Source organism: Podarcis pityusensis, assembly GCF_964106645.2.
Source record: "Podarcis pityusensis genome assembly, chromosome: 4".
Classification (NCBI taxonomy): domain Eukaryota; kingdom Metazoa; phylum Chordata; class Lepidosauria; order Squamata; family Lacertidae; genus Podarcis; species Podarcis pityusensis.
Window position 1 is genome coordinate 4,433,235 of NC_138027.1, and position 18,333 is coordinate 4,451,567.

General features: G+C 52.1%; 3 protein-coding genes across 4 annotated transcripts in view; 2 read left to right on the forward strand and 1 right to left on the reverse strand.

Annotated features, from left to right (window-relative positions):
• Positions 1 to 18,333, forward strand: part of RNF121 (ring finger protein 121) — a 188,153-nt gene that overhangs the window by 29,299 nt on the left and 140,521 nt on the right. The gene's annotated exons all lie outside the window — the stretch shown is intronic.
• Positions 4,086 to 13,012, forward strand: IL18BP (interleukin 18 binding protein). Of its 2 annotated transcripts, XM_081002461.1 has the most exons (7): positions 4,086 to 4,125; positions 4,519 to 4,563; positions 6,756 to 6,818; positions 7,886 to 7,948; positions 9,418 to 9,547; positions 11,141 to 11,370; positions 12,656 to 13,012. In XM_081002461.1, the coding sequence occupies exons 1-6, from the start codon at positions 4,101 to 4,103 to the stop codon at positions 11,343 to 11,345; spliced, it is 531 nt and encodes a 176-aa protein (XP_080858587.1). In that variant the 5' UTR covers positions 4,086 to 4,100; the 3' UTR covers positions 11,346 to 11,370; positions 12,656 to 13,012. The 2 variants fall into 2 exon arrangements, with proteins under 2 accessions (XP_080858587.1, XP_080858586.1); XM_081002460.1 differs by lacking the exons at positions 4,086 to 4,125; positions 4,519 to 4,563 and adding an exon at positions 4,863 to 5,079.
• The window catches only part of NUMA1 (nuclear mitotic apparatus protein 1), a gene marked incomplete at its 5' end in the record, with an annotated part of 75,575 nt that continues 72,109 nt past the window's right edge, over positions 14,868 to 18,333 (reverse strand). The window contains 3 exon segments of the mRNA XM_081001717.1: positions 14,868 to 16,468; positions 17,555 to 17,716; positions 18,200 to 18,319. Coding sequence (XP_080857843.1) covers positions 16,433 to 16,468; positions 17,555 to 17,716; positions 18,200 to 18,319 — 318 coding nt within the window. The 3' untranslated portion in view covers positions 14,868 to 16,432.

The following is an 18,333-nucleotide window of genomic DNA, read 5'->3' on the forward strand; positions in this document are numbered from 1 at the left end:
AGAAAGAACTCCACAGCTGGCTTCCATCACTAACTGATTCAAAGCAGGTGGGCAACAGGCAGCCGCGTGGCTGAGCATGGCTGAAGTCACTCTTGCCCCAGGCTAGGGAAGGGCCAGTGAGCCGCTGAGCTCACTGTGACTTGGTGGCAGCTGAACTATGTTTCCCAGAAGGAGGCGGAGGAGGGGGAGGAAGGAAGGAAGGATCAGTGGGTGGGTGGGCAGATGGCTGGACAGAGTGTTCCAGTGGGCACAATTTGGGCAGAGACATTAAGTGCCCAGAAGGAGGCGGAGGAGGGGGAGGAAGGAAGGAAGGATCAGTGGGTGGGTGGGCAGATGGCTGGACAGAGTGTTCCAGTGGGCACAATTTGGGCAGAGACATTAAGTGCCCAGCAATGCGGACATGTTAAGGATACAAAGGCAGGCGGTTGACTGCACATTCCCAGAGGTTAATTATTAAGGTGACAAAAGAAATGAAACCCGTAGGATTGCAACCTGTGCCAACAGCTGCTTCACACTATTGCACTATAAAGGTTAGGAAGTTGGTGTGATTTTTTTTTTTTAACCTGTTTTAGAATTTTTCCTTTTCCTATTTTTTTTTAATTATTTAATCATTTTTTCAATACAAAGAACAACCACAAAAGACACATACAGCAAATACCATAATAACACTACTAACACAATTTGACAATTCAAATTTGAATACTGATATACCTATGACTACACCTTTTTAACAATATTTCCCCACCTTTCCTCCCCCTACTTCCCACCACTGTCTTGGGAGACAACGAAGGAGTGCGCCTTCAGGGGGTCAAGTCAAATCGTTGGGGAGTTATAGCACCTGCTGTGGCTGTAGTAGAAACAGAAAAGGGAGAGATGTTTTGTTGCAGTTGGGGCAGATGAAGGCGTCCAGTTTCACTAAGGCAGGCGCACCAGGGAGTTCCTTCTCTCTGTGCTCCTCCCAGTGGCCATTCCTCCTCTGGTCACTGCTAGAGTCACACCATTTGAATGGCAATGCCCATCAACTTTTTTGGGGGGCGGCCCCCTCAAATATTTTACTGGGGGGGCGAAAACCCCTTGGCCCCTAGGAGTTGACTCCTATGGTTGGCTGGTGGGAATCTGAACAGTCTGAACCCAGGGTCAGTGCAGGGACTTAAGGGCTTTATTTAGGACAGAAGCACTTTCTGCAGTCCGGAGCTCAAGAACGAAACCAGAACTCCTGGCGAGGAGGGCAGTGAGTGAGAAAGGGCTTATCTAAAGAAAGCAGAAAGCCTTTGCACCAGAAGCTCACGTGGCGCTAAATCTAGCTCAGCACAAAAGTTGAGAAAGATCCAGCGGTCTTTCCTACCAGACATCACATTCATTCTGAGCTTGTGCAGGGTTTTCCCCCCTGCACCATCTAGGGCTGACATTTTTCGGATTATTAGTGTAATCTGCGTCTTCAAATGGGTTTCCCATGACTTAGCGATGCCAGCGGAAATGTAAAGCAAAACTGAGAGGCGCAGAAGTGGAGTAGCACTGCCGCTTCCAGGAAAGGGGGAAGTGCAATTCGGCTTTTGAAGGATCAGCAACCCACAAAATGTTCCTGGAGGGCCTTGAAAGAACGAACATCAGGTTTGTCTGGTCCTTTTTGGACTCACTGGGGCGTCGTGGGGGTGTTGGGATACTGCCGGGGGACGGGGGCATCAGGCAGGCCCCCAGCTGACTCCAGCCACCAGCCAGCAGCCGGACGATCACCGGTCTCCCTTGGAACAGCATCAAACAGTGACACGAGCCTCAGATACGTTTAGAGCAGAGTGAATAAATCTTTGCACAGTGGAAGAGGCGGACAGAGCCCTGTGTAAGCAGTATTTACAAGCGTTTATTCAGCATAGTTCAGGAACAAAGGAAAGAACATGTCTGCTTCCCTTCATCTCCAGCAAAACAGCAACAACAAAAGCTATATACAAACGGAAGTTCCCAGCAGACTGTGCTGGGAATAAACAGGCATGTGACACACAACAGTCATGCCTGCACCCTTTTAAGGTGGAATGGAACTACAGTGGTACCTCAGGTTACCTACGCTTCAGGTTACGGACTCCGCTAACCCAGAAATAGTACCTCAGGTTAAGAACTTTGCTTCAGGATGAGAACAGAAATCGCGCGGTGGTGGCGCTGTGGCAGCGGGAGGCCCCATTAACTAAAGTGGTGCTTCAGGTTAAGAATGGACCACCGGAACTAATTAAGTACTTAGCCCGAGGTACCACTGTATATCCTAACAGGGGGCAGAGAGGCTGGAACGCAGACATGCTGTGCTGACCCCCAAAAGCACCCCAGGACCTCTGCAACCCACCTGCTTCTCCATGCAAGGAAACCTTTTCCCCCAACTCTCTTTCAGCCCTCTTTTTGAGCGGAGACATTGAGAAGGGCAAGCCTGGATGTTACATATTTACAGAAACAGACGAAACTCACAAAACAGTAGAAAACAAACTGGACTTCGGAAAAGGGCAACTGAAATGATCCAGGCAGGGTTTTCCTCCCCACCCTCTCAGGTGGGCGCCATTGCCAGTCTAAGAGAACAAGGGAGGCATTCAGGGAGAGTTTTGGCACCGCTTTCTCTAGAAAAATAGCACTGGAATCCCGGGGACTCCCCTGCGAAGAACGGTTGCAGCATTTGGGACTTTTTGGTTTTGAGTAAGGTTACCAGACGTCCCCGTTTCCCGGCGACAGTCCCCAGATTTACAAGTGTGGTGTAGTGGTTAAGAGCGGTAGTCTCGTAATCTGGGGAACCGGGTTTGAGTCTCCGCTCCTCCACATGCAGCTGCTGGGTGACCTTGGGCTAGTCACACTTCTCTGAAGTCTCTCAGCCCCACTCACCTCACAGAGTGTTTGTTGTGGGGGAGGAAGGGAAAGGAGAATGTTAGCCGCTTTGAGACTCCTTAAAGGGAGTGAAAGGCGGGATATCAAATCCAAACTCTTCTTCTTCTTCTTCTACAAATCAGTCCCCTGACAAAATCTGCCTATTTAATAGGAAGTTGAAAAGTGTCCCCGGATTCATTGAAAAAACAAACTGGTAATTTTAGTTTAGAGAAGAGGCGACATGATAGGAAGTTGGCAAATTATGCATGGAATGGAGAAAGAGGTTGGAGAAAAGCTTTCCCCCCTCTCTTGTGGACCACCGGAACTTGTGGACATCCCAAGAAGCCGAAAGTTCGAAGATTCAGGGCAGAGGAAAGAGAGGACTTTTTCACGCATGGAACTCCCTCCCACAGGCGACAGCGAAGGCCACCAAGTTGGACGGTGTAATGGTTCTAGGGGTTGCTCGTGCGTAAGCCGGTGCCCACACCTGGCTGGGTTGCCTGAGTGAACCTTTTCTGTCCGGACAGCCACTCTCCCGTGGCTGACTCAATCGCTGGCAGAATCCGTCAGTGGGCGTTTCTTAAACTTCTTCCAGCAAAGAAGCTCTTTGACGCCTAGTCTCCGCCTACTCTCTCTGCGCGGAAGCCTTCTGCGCAAGGAGGGCGTAGGCAGCGGAGGACCCTTACTCTCCCCGCTGGTCCCCGGCAAGGAGTCATGGGACCGCCTCGCCGATTCCCCCATCTGCCCCCCTTCTCCACTGGTGCTACGCTGATTCTCTTCCCCAGAAGATGGGCTGCCTCTCCCAATCCCGGGACGCTCTCTGGAATCCCTCTGGAGCTTGCTCTCTCCCTCCGGCACTGATGGCAGTTCCCTTAACGACGGTCTTAAAGAAATTCACAGAGGAAATAATAAATAATAAATAATGATAATAATAATAATAATAATAATAATAATAATAATAATAATAATTCATTATTTATACCCCGCCCATCTGGCTGGGTTTCCCCAGCCACTCTATTAAAAACAACACAGCGTCAGACATTAAAAACTTCCCTAAACAGCCCCTAGCCTGGAGGGCTCTGTTCTGCCTCGCCAGTCAGAGGCAGCGATGCTTCCGTATGCCAGTTCCTGGAAATCACAGGAGGGCCAGGTGCTCTCGTGCTCATGTTCTGCTGGGAAAGGGACAAACCACATCTTACGAGAAGTTGTCAGTTTTCCTGGAAGTATTAAAGAGCTTTTAGTTAAAAACAGGTGCTGCAGATTTTATGGGTACCTCTAGGCCATGTATAGGTAGGCAAACTAAGGCCTGGGGGCTGGATCTGGCCCAATTGCCTTCTAAATCCGGCCCGTGGACAGTCCGGGAATCAGCGTGTTTTTACATGAGTAGAATGTGTCCTTTGATTTAAAATGCATATCTGGGTTATTTGTGGGGCATAGGAATTCGTTCATTCCCCCCCCCCAAAAAAAATATAGTCCGGCCCCCCATAAGGTCTGAGGGACAGTGGACTGGCCCCTGCTGAAAAAGTTTGCTGACCCCTGCTCTAAGCCATGCTTTAAAAACAATTTTAAATATTTGGTGAAGAATGTGGCATTTTGTTTTGTTTTGTTTTGGCTGCTGGGGGCAGGGCTTTCCTGTGAGTCAGGAACCAGATATATAAAGCTCTTCCTCCTCCCTCCGCTCAGACACCCCCCTTGCGAAGAGGACGAAGAGGATGTCTTCAGCCACAGGTAGGGAGCCAGCCTTCTCCGCCGCCTCTGCCAAGGCTTCTTAGCCACACTCTCTGCAGCCTCAGTGGCGCCATCTGTGCCCACACAGACGTGCCCCTTCAGTGGCACAGAAAAGAGGGAGGAAGCAGCTGAGGGTCCAAGGGGAACTTTCCCTCTTGCTTGAAGTGTAACTGTACACTTGAAACCGAGGCTGCGCACCTTCAAAGCCCAACTTCCCTGAAGAATCCTGGGAACTGTGGTTTGCAAAGGGTGCTGGGAACTGTAGTTCTGTGAGGGAAACCAAGCCTTGTGAGGAACAGTTGAGGGAGTTGGGGATGCTGAGCCTGGAATGGAGGAGACGGAGAGGAGGCAGGAGAGCCATCTTCAAACGCCTTCCAGGGGGAAGATGGAGCAAGCTAGATTTCTGCTGCTCTGGAGGGAAGGATCCGAACCAAGGGATCCAAATGGCAAGGAAGGAGATTCCAACTCAGCAGCAGGAAGCAACTTCTGACAGGAAGAGATGTTCAACAGTGGGAGGTGGGTCCCAGTCAGGGATTCTTGAGCTGTTCATTCCTGCAGACCCTCCAAGCGTCCTTATTTTCCAGGGAGGTCCCTGATTTAGAGAAGCCGTCCCGGTTTCTGATTTGATCCCAGAGTGTCCCACTTTTCCTTAGGATGTCCCTATTTTCATTGGAGGAATGTTGGAGGGTATGGAATTATCTGACTCCCGAGCCATGTGAAGGCAATCCTGTATAGGGAAGGGTTTTTTAAAAAAATGTTTTATTGTGTTTTTATAAATGTTGGCGGTAACCCAGTAAGATGTGTGGGTATGAACAGTAAAATCATCATTCTCTATTTTCATCAGGGAAATTTTAGAGGGTATGTTCCTGCACTGCAGGGGGTTGAACTTGATGACCCTTGCGGTCCCTTACAATTTTATTCTATGGGGGCATTTGTGAATGGCCATTTTCAACGTGGTGCAGTAGCAATAAAGATAATGATTTGTCCATTCGTCTTATGCCGGCATTTACTCGTTTATTTATTCCTTGCACTTCCACCAATGCCTTTCTGCCGAGGTGCTATACAAAGTTAAAATGCTAAGACACATCCATGAATGGATGGAGGACGTACAGCTGGCCCAGTGGTGGCCTTGGGGACAGTGTGATGGGGGATACGCTGGGCTCTTCATGGCCTGACTGCCCCCCTCTGTACGCCGGCTCCCTCAGCCAATAAAGCGAGATGAGCGCTGCAACCCCAGAGTCGGCCGCGACTGGACCTAATGGTCAGGGGTCCCTTTACCTTTTACCTTTCTATATCAGCCAAGGCAAGTTTGTTGTTGTTGTTGTTTAGTCGTTTAGTCGTGTCTGACTCTTCGTGACCCCCTGGACCAGAGCACGCCAGGCACTCCTGTCTTCCACTGCCTCCCGCAGTTTGGTCAAACTCATGCTGGTAGCTTCAAGAACACTGTCCAACCATCTTGTCCTCTGTCGTCCCCTTCTCCTTGTGCCCTCCATCTTTCCCAACATCAGGGTCTTTTCCAGGGAGTCTTCTCTTCTCATGAGGTGGCCAAAGTATTCAAGCCCCAGCTTCAGGACCTGTCCTTCCAGTGAGCACTCAGGGCTGATTTCCTTCAGAATGGATAGGTTTGATCTTCTTGCAGTCCATGGGACTCTCAAGAGTCTCCTCCAGCACCAGAATTCAAAAGCATCCATTCTTCGGCGATCAGCCTTCTTTATGGTCCAGCTCTCACTTCCATACATCACTAGTGGGAAAACCATAGCTTTAACTATATGGACCTTTGTTGGCAAGGTGATGTCTCTGCTTTTTAGGATGCTGTCTAAGTTTGTCATTGCTGACCTTTGTGGTACAAGGAGGCTAACGGGCAAAGAAATGGAAAGAATCTTTGCAGGCAGGCATTTCAGATGCCTCAAAGCAGCACTTTTGCTGTTCAGCCCCACCCTGCGCTCCAGCCACTGCCATTCACCAACCAGGCACCTGGCTAGACCGTGGCTAGACCACCTCCTTTCTCTCTTAAGCCGTCAAAGCCATCTAAGCCAGCGGCCACTGCAGCATCCTGCAGCGCTTTGCACCTTGTGAGCTGGGGAGATGTTCCCTTGGGGTGCAGGGCTCCGGGGCCAAGGAATGAGCTGGTGGAGACTCTTGCTGGCTGCCCATGCTAACTGTCTCTCTCTCTACCCCTGCTCTCTTTCCAGGCCTTCGCCACCAGGCACGCTGCCTGCTCTTGGCCCTGATCTGCAGCAGCACCTCCTTCCAAGGTAAGGCAAAGTGGCCAGTGGGAAGAGATAACCCTCTTTAACAACACCCCCTCCCTTTAAAAACCCCCATTGGCTTTTTAGAAGTGAGTGATTAGCAGTCAGGGATCAGCTGCCCCACAACGTTCACAGCTAGACCTTTCCAGAGGGTCTGCCATCACCTTTGGCAACATCTCGGTCTGGAAACCCAGCCTGGTGAGGAACGGTTGAAGGAGTTGGGTATGTTTAGCCTGGAGAAGAATGACAAGTGATGTGATAGCTGTCCCAGACATCTGAAGGCAGCCCTGTTTAGGGAAGCCTTTAATGTTTAACAGACTATTGTATTTTAATATTTTGTTGGAAGCCACCCAGAGTGGCTGGGGAAACCAGATGGGCAGGGTAGAAATAATAAAGTATTATTATCAGGAAGAATTTTCTGGTGGTAAAAGCTGTTCAAATGTGGAACGGACTCCCTCGGAAGGTGGTGGACTCTCCTTCACTGGAGAGTTTAAAGCAGAGGTGGGGCGTGTGTGTATGGATCTGCCAGGGATTCTTTAGCTGAGATTCCTACTTTGCAAGGGGGTTGGACTGGATGAGCTTTGGGAGCCCTCTTCCAACTCTACAATTCGACCCAGAACAAAGAGCTTGTTGACTCTTTGGTGGGACTGAGGCAGGGGCCTAATCCAGAGACTCCAGAGCCAACAGTGGGTGCGACACCAGAGCATGGAACTCTGACACAGATGTTAAATGCAAAGGGAGAGCCAAGCAGAAACTGTCCGCCAATCCCTGAGCAGACTGTTCCGTAGGCTTTCGTGGCACAGGGCTTGCCAGCGCTTGGGAACCAGATGGTAAGGGGCAGTGGTGGTCTGCCAAGATGCTCAGGATGACTTCAAAGGGTGCGTGGCCTGAATGCCTTTCCACCTTTCGGAAAGCGCTCTCTTTTTTGCAACACAATAAGCAGGTCAAGTCATGGTTCTCCATCTGAAACCGCACGCCAGTCATCTTGGGGGCTAAGAGGTCATCTGTCTGCACCAGCAGAAAAGGCTTACCAAGGGTTCCAGGTTTCCTTCTCAAGAGTTTTCTCTTTTCAGATGTAGCCGCAAATGTGCAGCCACATATTTCTTCTGACCTTGTCGTGCAGAAGCCTTCCTGCGGTGAGTCCTGCCCGCTTTGCACAAGCAAGTCAGACCGGCTTGAGAGGGGTGCTGGGGGTCCAGGGGAACGATTGGTCCATGGAGGGACAATAGCCAATGAAGCCTAGCTTTGGGAACCTTTCCCCCCCCCCCCCCGGAACATGAAGGTTGCCCCTCCAAGACCCACCAGGAGCAGCTGGAGTCATCCTCAGTATAGAGCACAAGACTTGTCAGGAAGAATCAGTCAGCCTCTCCTTAGAGAACTCCCAATATTTAGATGCAGAAGAATTAAAGCCCCTACAGGGAATGATTTCTTTGCACAAGGAATATTGTCTCAAATCCAGCAGGTACCTCAAAGCGGCCCACAAGCAGCAAGCTCGTGGGTCCCCAATGAAGCTGGATGTTGGGGGACTCAGGAGAGAGAAAAGAAAGGACTTCTTTATGAAGCACATAGTCAAACTGTGGAACTCCCTGCCACAGGAGGCAGTGATGGCCACCAACTTGAATGGATTTAGAGTGGGATTAGACCAACTCATGGAGGAGGAGAGGGCTATTGATGGCTCCTAGTCAGGCTGGCTTTGCTCTGGCTCCACTGCGGGGGGAATCAATGCTTCTGAAGGAGGGGAGGGGGTCTTGTGTTCGAATCCCGATAGTGTGTTTCCCGTCGGGGCACCTGGTTGGCCACTGTGAGAAGAGGATGCTGGACCAGATGGGCCATTGGCCTGATCCAGCACCCTCTTATATATTTGCCCACACCTGGGCAGCCATTTGGAACTTGTATTCCAGAGGGTGGGGGAAGCTGGGAGAGCCTGCTAGCCCCCCCCCCCAATTTAAAGGAGACTTCTGGTACCTTCAGATCGGAAGGTGTGGAGAACAGTCATTTGGGGGGCAGAGGAGACTTGGCGCGCTCACTGCCAGTGTTCTCCCTACAAGGCATTTATTGAAACCAGCCGGACCCCCACCCCCCACAAAGAGGGCTTCTGGCTGGCTGGCCCATGCACACACACACCCTTTGCTTTCTCAGTGTCCATTCAAGATTGCCCAGATCCCCCCAGGTGAGCAGTCTGCCCTCTGCACCCCAGTAGTTTCTTTCTTTTTTAAAAAAACTGATACAGCAAGAAAAAAGGAAAAAACACAAATACCAAATTACACACAGGAATAACCATAGACACATAATTTTCTTAACAAACAATAAAACATAAATTGGTCTTAACACTAAAGACCCAACCTCCCGTCTATTCCATATTTCGATTTCATACACACTTTTATCATAATTAAACTTTTTCTTAATATATCTAATTTCTTATATCTACCTTGCAACTATTACTGAAGTTCCTCGAAGGCTGCAACAGAATTTAAACTGCACCCCAGTAATTTCATGCGCCATGTGCCTGGTCCTCCAGAACCACTCCCTCCAAAGGGGTGGCTGTTTGGCCTTCCTTTCGGACCCTGCCAGGTGACTCCATGTGGTCTCTCCTCCTCCTCTTCAGGAAAACAGATCCGCATCCCGTGCGAGGGCTACACAGATTACGAAGACAGTGGCATCATGTACTGGCTGGCCAACGGCCAGTTCGTGTCGGAATTGTACCTAGGTGGAGAAGTGAGCGAGGGGCGCACTGAGTGAGTAAACCCTGCGGCTTCCAGGGGACCCGGCAGTCAGTCAATTTCACTGCAAGGGGTTGGGCTAGATGGGCCTTGGGATTCCCCCCCCCCCACAAAAAAACCCTGCAGTTCTATGGTTCTGAAATGTCAGAGCACCGCCTTTGCATGCAGAAGGTGCCAGGTTCAGTCCCCAGTGGCAGCCCCTCCAGGGAGGGCTGGAAACCCCTTCCCTTCTGACCCCGTGGAGAGCGACTGCTGCTGGTCGGAGGAGCTCGATGGAGCAGCTGCCTGACTCGCCTTGAAGGCAGCCTCTCATGGACGGAAGGTCGGAGAAATGGTTTTCCATGGTTTCCCCATGAGCCCACAAGGGGCCACAAGGAGGAGAGGCTTTGCTCGGGGTCCAGCCTTTCCATGTGGCCTACAGCTTTCAGAGGACCTGCCTCTGCTGTTGCACCTGGCCACGTTCAAGGTGGTCCAATCAACGGCTACCAGGGACGCGGGTGGCGCTGTGGGTTAAACCACAGAGCCTAGGACTTGCCGAATAGAAGGTCGCGGTTCAGATCCCCGTGACGGGGTGAGCTCCCGTTGCTCAGTCCCTGCTCCTGCCAACCTAGCAGTTCGAAAGCACGTCAAAGTGCAAGTAGATCAATAGGTACCACTTGGGCGGGAAGGTAAACGGCGTTTCCATGTGCTGCTCTGGTTCGCCAGAAGTGGCTTAGTCATGCTGGCCACATGACCCGGAAGCTGTACGCCGGCTCCCTCGGCCAGTAAAGCGAGATGAGCGTCGCAACCCCAGAGTCGGCCACAACTGGACCTGATGGTCAGGGGTCCCTTTACCTTTACCAGCCACAATGGCTATTGCTCTGTCTCCACAGCTGGAGGTAGCAATGCTTCCGGGCGCTAGTTGTTGGGAACTACAGGAGGGGAGTGGCTCTTGGGCTCGGATCCTGTTCACTGGCTTCCCACGGACATCTGCTCGGCCACTTTGAGATAAAAGGGTTGGGCTAGGTGGGCCACTGGCCTCACTCTGCAGGCTCTCCTTATGTGTATACGAAGCCCATAATAACTTGGGACCAGTTACTTGCAAGATCACCTTACCCCACATAGAATCAGAGTTGGGACCCCCGAGGGACATCTAGTCCAACCCCCAGCCATGCAGGAATCTCAACTAAAGTATCCAGGTGCCGGCTCGACTGCGTCGATCTGTGGAACTGGCAGTGTTACAGGTGTACATTATACCTGTTCTGCTTTTGTAAGAAATCAATCTTAAGTGTGCTAGTACTTGCACTCTGGAACTCCCTGCCTATTGGTGCCAGGCAGAGATGTGCTCTTTTGGGCCTCCGCAGAAAAACCCAGAATGTTTAGAACGCCCATGTGTTTTTAGGTCATTGCTGGCTTTAAACTTTTCCCAACAATTTAAAGTTTTTGCTAATAATCTCGCCATGTTGCTCTTCTCGTCAGCCTCTGAGGCTTTTCCAGAACCAAGCAGTGTATAAGTTTCATGAAACCAACACTAAATAAAGGCACACACTTTCCCCATCTCGTTCTCTCCCAAGGTCTGCTGTCCCCCTTCCGACTTATTTTCTGCCTTCTTTCTCTTCCCCACCCCAGGGAGAAAGCCAAGGGCGTTGGCCTGTCCCTGAAACGGGAGCTGATCATCAACACCTTCACAAAAAAGATACAGAACACAAGATTTGAATGCATCATCCTCGATCCAGCAGGCGCAGCGCGAAAGGCTGTCACCTGGAAGCTGAAACCGCGATTCAGGAATCAGCCTGGCAAAGTCCCAGAGCAGATCGACAGCAGCAGCGCCTAAGGACTTTTGAGCAAGAGCTTCGGAGGTAAACAGGCAGCTCCCCTAAACGCTCTGCGCCTTCCAATTGCTTGTGTGCAAGAATTGTGAGCGCGAGGCCCTGCCTAGAAGAGGAAGGACTGGACCTGTGAAGCACCACATTTCTCTCCAAGCGGAAGAAACTTGTTGCAGCAAGGAGCGTGCATTATGCAAAAGTGTTTGCTGGGCACTCACAGCAACGCTGTCCCCAAGCTTTCCAGATGTAAAGGTCTTTAAGCAGATGGCCACCTGTCAGATACTTTAGCTGAGATTCCTGCACTGCTGGGGCTAGGACTAGATGGCCCCTGGCAGTCCCTTCCCACTCTACAATTCTAAATGCAAAACAGGTTTTGTCATCTTGTTAAGGTGGCAGCTGCCCAGGGTCCCCCTTCGCCCTGTGACTCAAAAACGGCAAGGCCCCACCTTTGTGCCTGTTTATGGGCGATTCTGAGAGATACTCTCCAGCAAAGAGGCAGCTGCAATTGTTGGCAGTCCCAGGTGGGGTAGCAGGGCTTTCTCCGACAAGATATGAGCCAGTTATGCCAGCACTGAGTTGATCTTGCACTCCTCTGACACTCTGCATTGTACTGACACAGGCCTGCAGCCTGACATTGTGGCCTCATTATTTCCCCCCAAAATATACACCACTTGTTAAAAAAATGCCCACAAAGTGGCTTGCATGCATACGTGTGTGTCGTGTGTGTGTGTGTGTGTGTGTGTGTGTGTGAGAGAGAGAGAGAGAGAGAGAGAGAGAGTTTGCGTATGAAAGAGAGAGAATTGTAGTGTTGGAAGGCACCCAATGGGTCATTTAAGCCCCTGCAACCTATTTTTCTTCCTTTATGTATACAGTGGTACCTTGGTTCCCAAACAGCTTGGCGCCCGAACGCTACAAACTCGGAAGTGAGTGTTCTGGTTCGCTAACGTTTTTCGGAAATTGAACGTCCGGCACGGCTCCCGATTGAGTGCAGGAAGCTCCTGCAGCCAATTGAAAGTGGCACCTTGCTCTTCAAACTGTTTCATGAGTCAAACGGACTCCCGGAACAGATTAAGTTTGAGAACCAAGGTATCACTGTACAGTGGTATAATAGCCAGGCTTCCCCAACCTGGTGCCCTCCAGATGTTTTGAACTACAACTCCTATCAGCCCCATGTTGGGGGAAAGCTTGCTTTGTAGGGACAGGAGAAATCGCCTCCTCCCTACATCTGATGAGGTGGGTTCAGGCCTGTGGCATCTTGTGCTCCATACAGTAGTTGCTCTGAAAACCAACCCTCTTTCTGTATTTCGCGGTTCCGCAGGGACGCAAGAGGCAGGAGGGCAGCGGTGCAGCACAGCAGCTGAGGGATGGGAGAAGAGCAGGCGTCGTGGCTGCTGGGTGACCAACTTCCGGTTGCTTCTGCTCTCCGTTGGGTCACGCAGCCTCTCTCTCTGCTCCAGGCGGCACCCCCTCTGCCACCTCCAGCCACCCACTCCAGAGGAAGGAAAGAAACCTCACTCCTCAAGGAAGAAGGAAAACAAACGGGACATCGAAGGCGTGGGAAAAGTAGCAAAATTCCTGGAGGATTTTAAACCTGGCCCATATAGCTCCAAGCACTATGTAGAACTGTGTTAAATAAAAGCTAGCGGTATCCTCTTTAAGTTCCAGCTTGAACAAGTGGGTGGCTGCCGCTGGTTTTTCCTGCTGCCTTCGTCGTCTCGCCTCCACTCCCAGGAGGAGCCTGAAATACGACACTTTTAAGCAGATTCACATCCCAAGCTCCTTCCCCTGGTGGAGGATGTGCTCCATCACTGAGCTAAGGTCCTCTTTGGACTGCAGATATGCACAGGCTTAATTCATATGTGAAATGCTGTTCTCGCTGGCTTCCAGTTTGGGGTCCGGGCCCATCGCACAGGGCTAGTTTGGTCTTAGAAAGATGTAGGAGTCGGGGACAAGGGAGCCCCATGTTCTCCCTTGCACCAAGATCCTCCTCTGAGGTCTTGCTCCTGCAAAACTGGGCAGCGCCTTCCCTGGAAAGAGGCCCTGCCTTTGGACCACAAAACAGACAGGGTGGTGGTAGGTGTACCTGTCTCAGGTGTCTGTGTCTACTTCAGCCTGACTTTGGGGTGGACAACCTGGATGAGGCAAGGAATGGAGAGAATGCAACCCTCTTGGCTCTCAGCAACTTTTAAGAGTCCACAAAATCCTACTGGGCCACTCATGTGGGGAGGGGTGGCAAAGGGCTGTGTCCCACTGTCAGGGGTCAGGCAGGCCCCAGGTGGGGGGGGGCAGAGACAGCTCTGCTCTTGTGGGGGGTGACACACTGAACTATAGGGCCTTGCAGAGTCCCGTCCTAGCTCATGTGCTTTTTGAATACAGTGGTACCTCGGGTTACAGACGCTTCAGGTTACAGACTCCACTAACCCGGAAAGAGTACCTCGGGTTAAGAACTTTGCTTCAGGATGAGAACAGAAATCTTGCTGCGGCGGCAGCAGGAAGCCCCATTAGCTAAAGTGGTGCTTCAGGTTAAGAACAGTTTCAGGTTAAGAACGGACCTCCAGAACGAATTAAGTTCTTAACCCGAGGTACCACTGTACTCGCATATAGCTGCCTGAAGAGGCTGGTTAGATCAACCACCTGATGACCCACAATTCTGCTTCTGCTTTCCTTCTGCCATGAGGTCTGACTGGGCCTTCTATGAAGGACTGCCTCAGAGGAGCAAGGGAGAAGGGTGAATTAACAGAAACTAAACCTTGAGAAGCGACACTGGTCTGGAGAGGCGAGGTGTACTTTCTCTTGAAAGGCCAGGGATCCATCCTCCCATGTTCCTCCGGGGCCAACAAAAGCCGCCTAGGAAAGCAATAGGACCGTCACCCTTTTAGGGCCTTTTGCATCCCACCATCTGACCGTCAGGCAGTGATTGAGAACATTACAGGAAGTTGGGCTAGACCCTTCCACCTCTACAATTCTATTTTAAAATGTACCTAAAGCTGACTGGCACACACAGAATTCCACTGCCCTCACTATGCAGCAGCCACCGACTGCAGCTCTTCTCAGCGCACCTTGTTACTCAGTTGAAAATCAAGTCCATGCCATTATCCACCACTCTCCAAGTATCTCCCCGCCTCCCAATGGGGCTGCTGCCTGTCCCCAGTGAATGGCCAGGGCCGCTCCTCTGGCTGCTGGACAGCACTTTCCTGGGGGAGGCGGCGCTATTTTAATGCCCCAGAAGGAAGGGGCTGTTCTGCCTCAGGTGGGAGTAGGTTTGGAACAGGACTTGCTCAGCAGGGACACTGGCGGACTCTGTCCTGTGCCAAAGTTTTCAATAAAAGCCACCTTTAAAGGGTTTGGGGGATTGGAGCTTTGTGGAAACTCAAAAGCGCTGAGAGAAAATGCACTTTGTCCAAAAAGCTCAGAGGCAGCTCCTCATACCTCTCGGCCCTAACGCTCTGATCTTAGACCGAAAGCCTCTTTCTGGGCTGTGCCCTCCCTCTGCTACACTCAAAGCAGGAGGAAACATCTCCAAGCCACTGTTTTTTGGGAGAAAAATACCATTTATTTACAAGTAGAAACATTATTTAAAATGACACATTTGATTGCTAATTTCTCTACAAAGGCGAGTATTAGAGGGCTGCGAGTGGCGGCGGTGGGGGCAGCCTCAGGCAGTGTCCGCCCCCCAGTCCAGGAAACAGCTCACCAGGGAGATCCAGCGAGGCTCTCCTGAGGGCCAAGCCCTGCTGTGGGACGCTTGCCCACGGAAGGGAGCCGAAGCGGGGGCCTTTGCACAGCTCCTGTGCACTCTGATGGAGCATCTGCAGGAAAAGGTCCGGCCGGATTGTGCCCCCCAAGATTCAGGCATGGGCACCGGCCCCACTGCTGCCCCGGCACAGCCACGCATCCCTCCGCCCCCTTTTCAGGAGGGACACTGCAGTGAGGCCTCCCCCCTGCCCCACTCCATGCCAGTGCCTACAGAGTACAATACAAAGCAACACAGCTAAGTAAAGCCTGCGGAATAAGGGGAGGGTGAGAATGCACAGCCTGTACATAATGGAGCTTTCTCCTCCTCCTCCTCCAGCCCAGCCACCAGCGAGGGGCCCTTCAGGCAGCTGGTGCTCCCACCTCCTCCAGGGAATGATTCCTCCTGTTGCCAGGCTCAAGGGATTTATTTTTTAACACCCCCTTGCACAAAAGCCACCCCAGCTCCCAAAGGATTTCTCACATCACCAGGAAGCAGGCACATGACTCTATGACAAGCAGGGCAAAGTTTTCCACAGGAGAGAAATGTGTTTCCCCCCACTGCTTCTGGTAATGAGTAAGCGACTAGTCCTCAACGTCTGACAGAAGCTTCCCACCCCAATTCTCTAGTCTGTTGGCCCTTGCTTTACAATTGTTTTTTTTTTTTTTTTAAGAACCAAGGAGGCTGGGAAGAGGGTCGCCTTGTGAGTGGAAAGGAGAGCCGGGTGGAGAAAACATCTCCGACTTCGGTGCCTTGGGCTGTTCACTGCGCCAATGAGGCACTTACTCAGTGTGAAAGGGAGGGAGCATTCGTCGGGGGGGGTGTCAGGAGAGGGGGACCTAGCTTCTCAATAGGAGGTGCCACTCTGGGTGCTTAAGGAGGGGGTGTTGCATTGGCAAAGGTGGTCAACATTATGACACTGCCTCCCTGGGAGCGTAAAATACTGCCAGCCTAGTCCTCCTTTGCTAAGCACTCCCGATTCCTGCCTGATGGAACAGTGGCTGGTATTAAGGGCCAGACCCTGGAATGGTTTGGAGACTGTCCCGTCCCCCTCGACACGCACACACGGCTGCCATCATCACAGAGGGGAAAGCCGCCCCCCCAAATCTCTCAGCCAAGGAGGCTCACCACCCACCATCACGTGGAAACCAGGGGGCAGGGGAAGAGTCCGTGCACCAGTTGGCATCCTGACCAGAAGGCCGGCGTCTCAGGCCACGTCAGAGCTGGGAGAGAATACGAGGAGGGGGAGGAAGGCTGCTGGCGGCTCAGCTGGTAGCAGAGACTGGGGGGCCTTGGCACCTGGCTCCCTTCCTTCTGGAGAGATGCGGCAGGCAGGGGAGTTTTCGGCCAGGAAAAACGGTGTTAGAACTTGGTGTTCCTCGTGGACCTGGAGTTCGCCTGAAGGAAGGGAAAAAGCAGACAGGAGTTGGGTGGGCTCAATGGCTCCTGCTGGGATTTTAGAAGCTCAAAAGGCAGAAGGATCTAGTTGGGACCCCCACCCCACTGTTTCGACAATCCTCTGGGATTTTCTCCTGTAAAAGCCCCACCGAATGAAGGGCAGCTGTGGGCAGAGCTCTCGTGCCATCTCCACTGCTCTCCTGCTGGTTTGAGCCATGCTTAGTGCCCCATGGGGACAATGCTCCTCCCAGCGTGCCACCTTCAAGGGCACCAAAGTCCGCTGCCTGAGGAAGCTGCCTTGCTTTGCCACACCTCTTAATCGGAAGCCAGAGAGGAGGACAAAAAAGATGGAGCGCTGCGGCTTCATTCCCCCGCCCCGCCCCGCCCCTCAGATTTGATAAACCCAAGCTGAACTCTGCAGTCTTGAGAACGACAAGCGGCTCTCATCATTCTTCTGCATGGCAGCAAATCAGGAAGAAGACAGCAGGTGAAGTCGGCCCCTCGGGCAAGGGCAGAGTCCCACACCCAGGACAGGTGCTGCAAAACCCAGAAACCACACACCACTAGTGGGAGGGGAGGGGATGGCAGCCCAAGGAGAGGTCCGTGCTGCCCCTGGTGTGACCCAGCCAGAAGAGGTTCCATACAGGCCTGGTCGCACTGCACAAGGAGAGGCCAGCCTGCTCTGGCAGCCCATGAGACCTGAAGGAGCAAAAGGATGGGGAGTCAGGCCTGGCAGGTGGGGGTGCCCGACCCTACGACTGAGCAATGGACCCAGCCCTTGCTCGACTCCCACAGGCATCTGGTCAGCCTGTGAGAAGAGGATGGTGGACTAGATGGGCCACTGGCCTGATCCAGCAGCCTCTTCTGTTGTTCCTTTGCTGGCAAACCGCCTTCTGTGCTCCAAGGAGTCCCAGACCCATGGCTTTTCCCAGCCCTCTTCTCTCTCTATTAGCTCCACCAGAATATATATCTAAATACACTAAAATGCAGGCTCACATTCCGGGCAAAATCTCTCTCCCGCCCATGCTTGCTCCAAGGGGATGCTGGGAGTGAAAGACTCGTGGGGAGGCCCCTTCTCCCTCCTACCTTGCCCTTAGGTGATGACGTTGCCCTCGGGGATTTCCGGCTGCTGCTCCGGGGGGAGCTTTTGGGAGTCACTTTGCGGTTGGGCCCCCGGCGCAGGAGGCTATTGCCCAGCTTCTTCGGAGTGTTCAGAATGCTGAAGGCCATCGACTGGCGCCTGTTGGGCTGCAGGGAAAGGGGAAGGAGTCAGGACAATCAGGAGACCTCAGCAGCACTTCTGTGCTCTCTCATCCCCACGGCAAGGGAACTCAAGAGAAGAGTTCGCATTCCTTGGTATACCCCCTCCTCCACCCCGGTTATTATAATCACTGCAGAGAAGCACCAGGCCCACGTCTGAAGCTAGGGAGAGATTGAATTTGTGTTATGTGGTAGTCTGGTGTTTGTGTATAGATAGGCAGAAAGGAGAGATCATACTTTGTAGAACCATAAAATTGTAAAGCTCGAAGGACCCCAAGCTCCTGCAATGCAGGAATCACAGCTAAAGAATCCCTGACAGGTGGCCATCCAACCTTTGTTTAAAAACTTCCCTGCCTGAGTAGGGGTGGTCTCGCAGCCTGCTCTGCTTCAGCAATGCCGCAGCCTCAGAGGCTCCCTGCGCCCTGCTCTGCCAGCCCGATGGAAGAGCAAGAGGCTCCGAGGCTCCCTTACCTGCTTGTTGGCTGCCTGGGCTTTGTCCTTCTTGCTTCCCGCATGGGTGCTGTGCTTGTGCTCCTCGCTCCGCAGTTTGGGAGTCTGGGGCCGTGGGAAGCAGCTGGCAGATTTCTTGGACTGAACGGAGAAAA

What these genes read in the sequence shown, in the direction of transcription:
- IL18BP (XM_081002460.1), top strand. Translation starts at nt 4,878, where the DNA reads ATGCTGAGCCTGGAATGGAGGAGACGGAGAGGAGGCAGGAGAGCCATC. An exon ending in GAGATGTTCAACAGTGGGAG is followed by an intron (nt 5,080 to 6,755) that starts GTGGGTCCCAGT and finishes CTCTCTTTCCAG; the next exon opens with GCCTTCGCCACCAGGCACGC. An exon ending in GTGAGCGAGGGGCGCACTGA is followed by an intron (nt 9,548 to 11,140) that starts GTGAGTAAACCC and finishes TCCCCACCCCAG; the next exon opens with GGAGAAAGCCAAGGGCGTTG.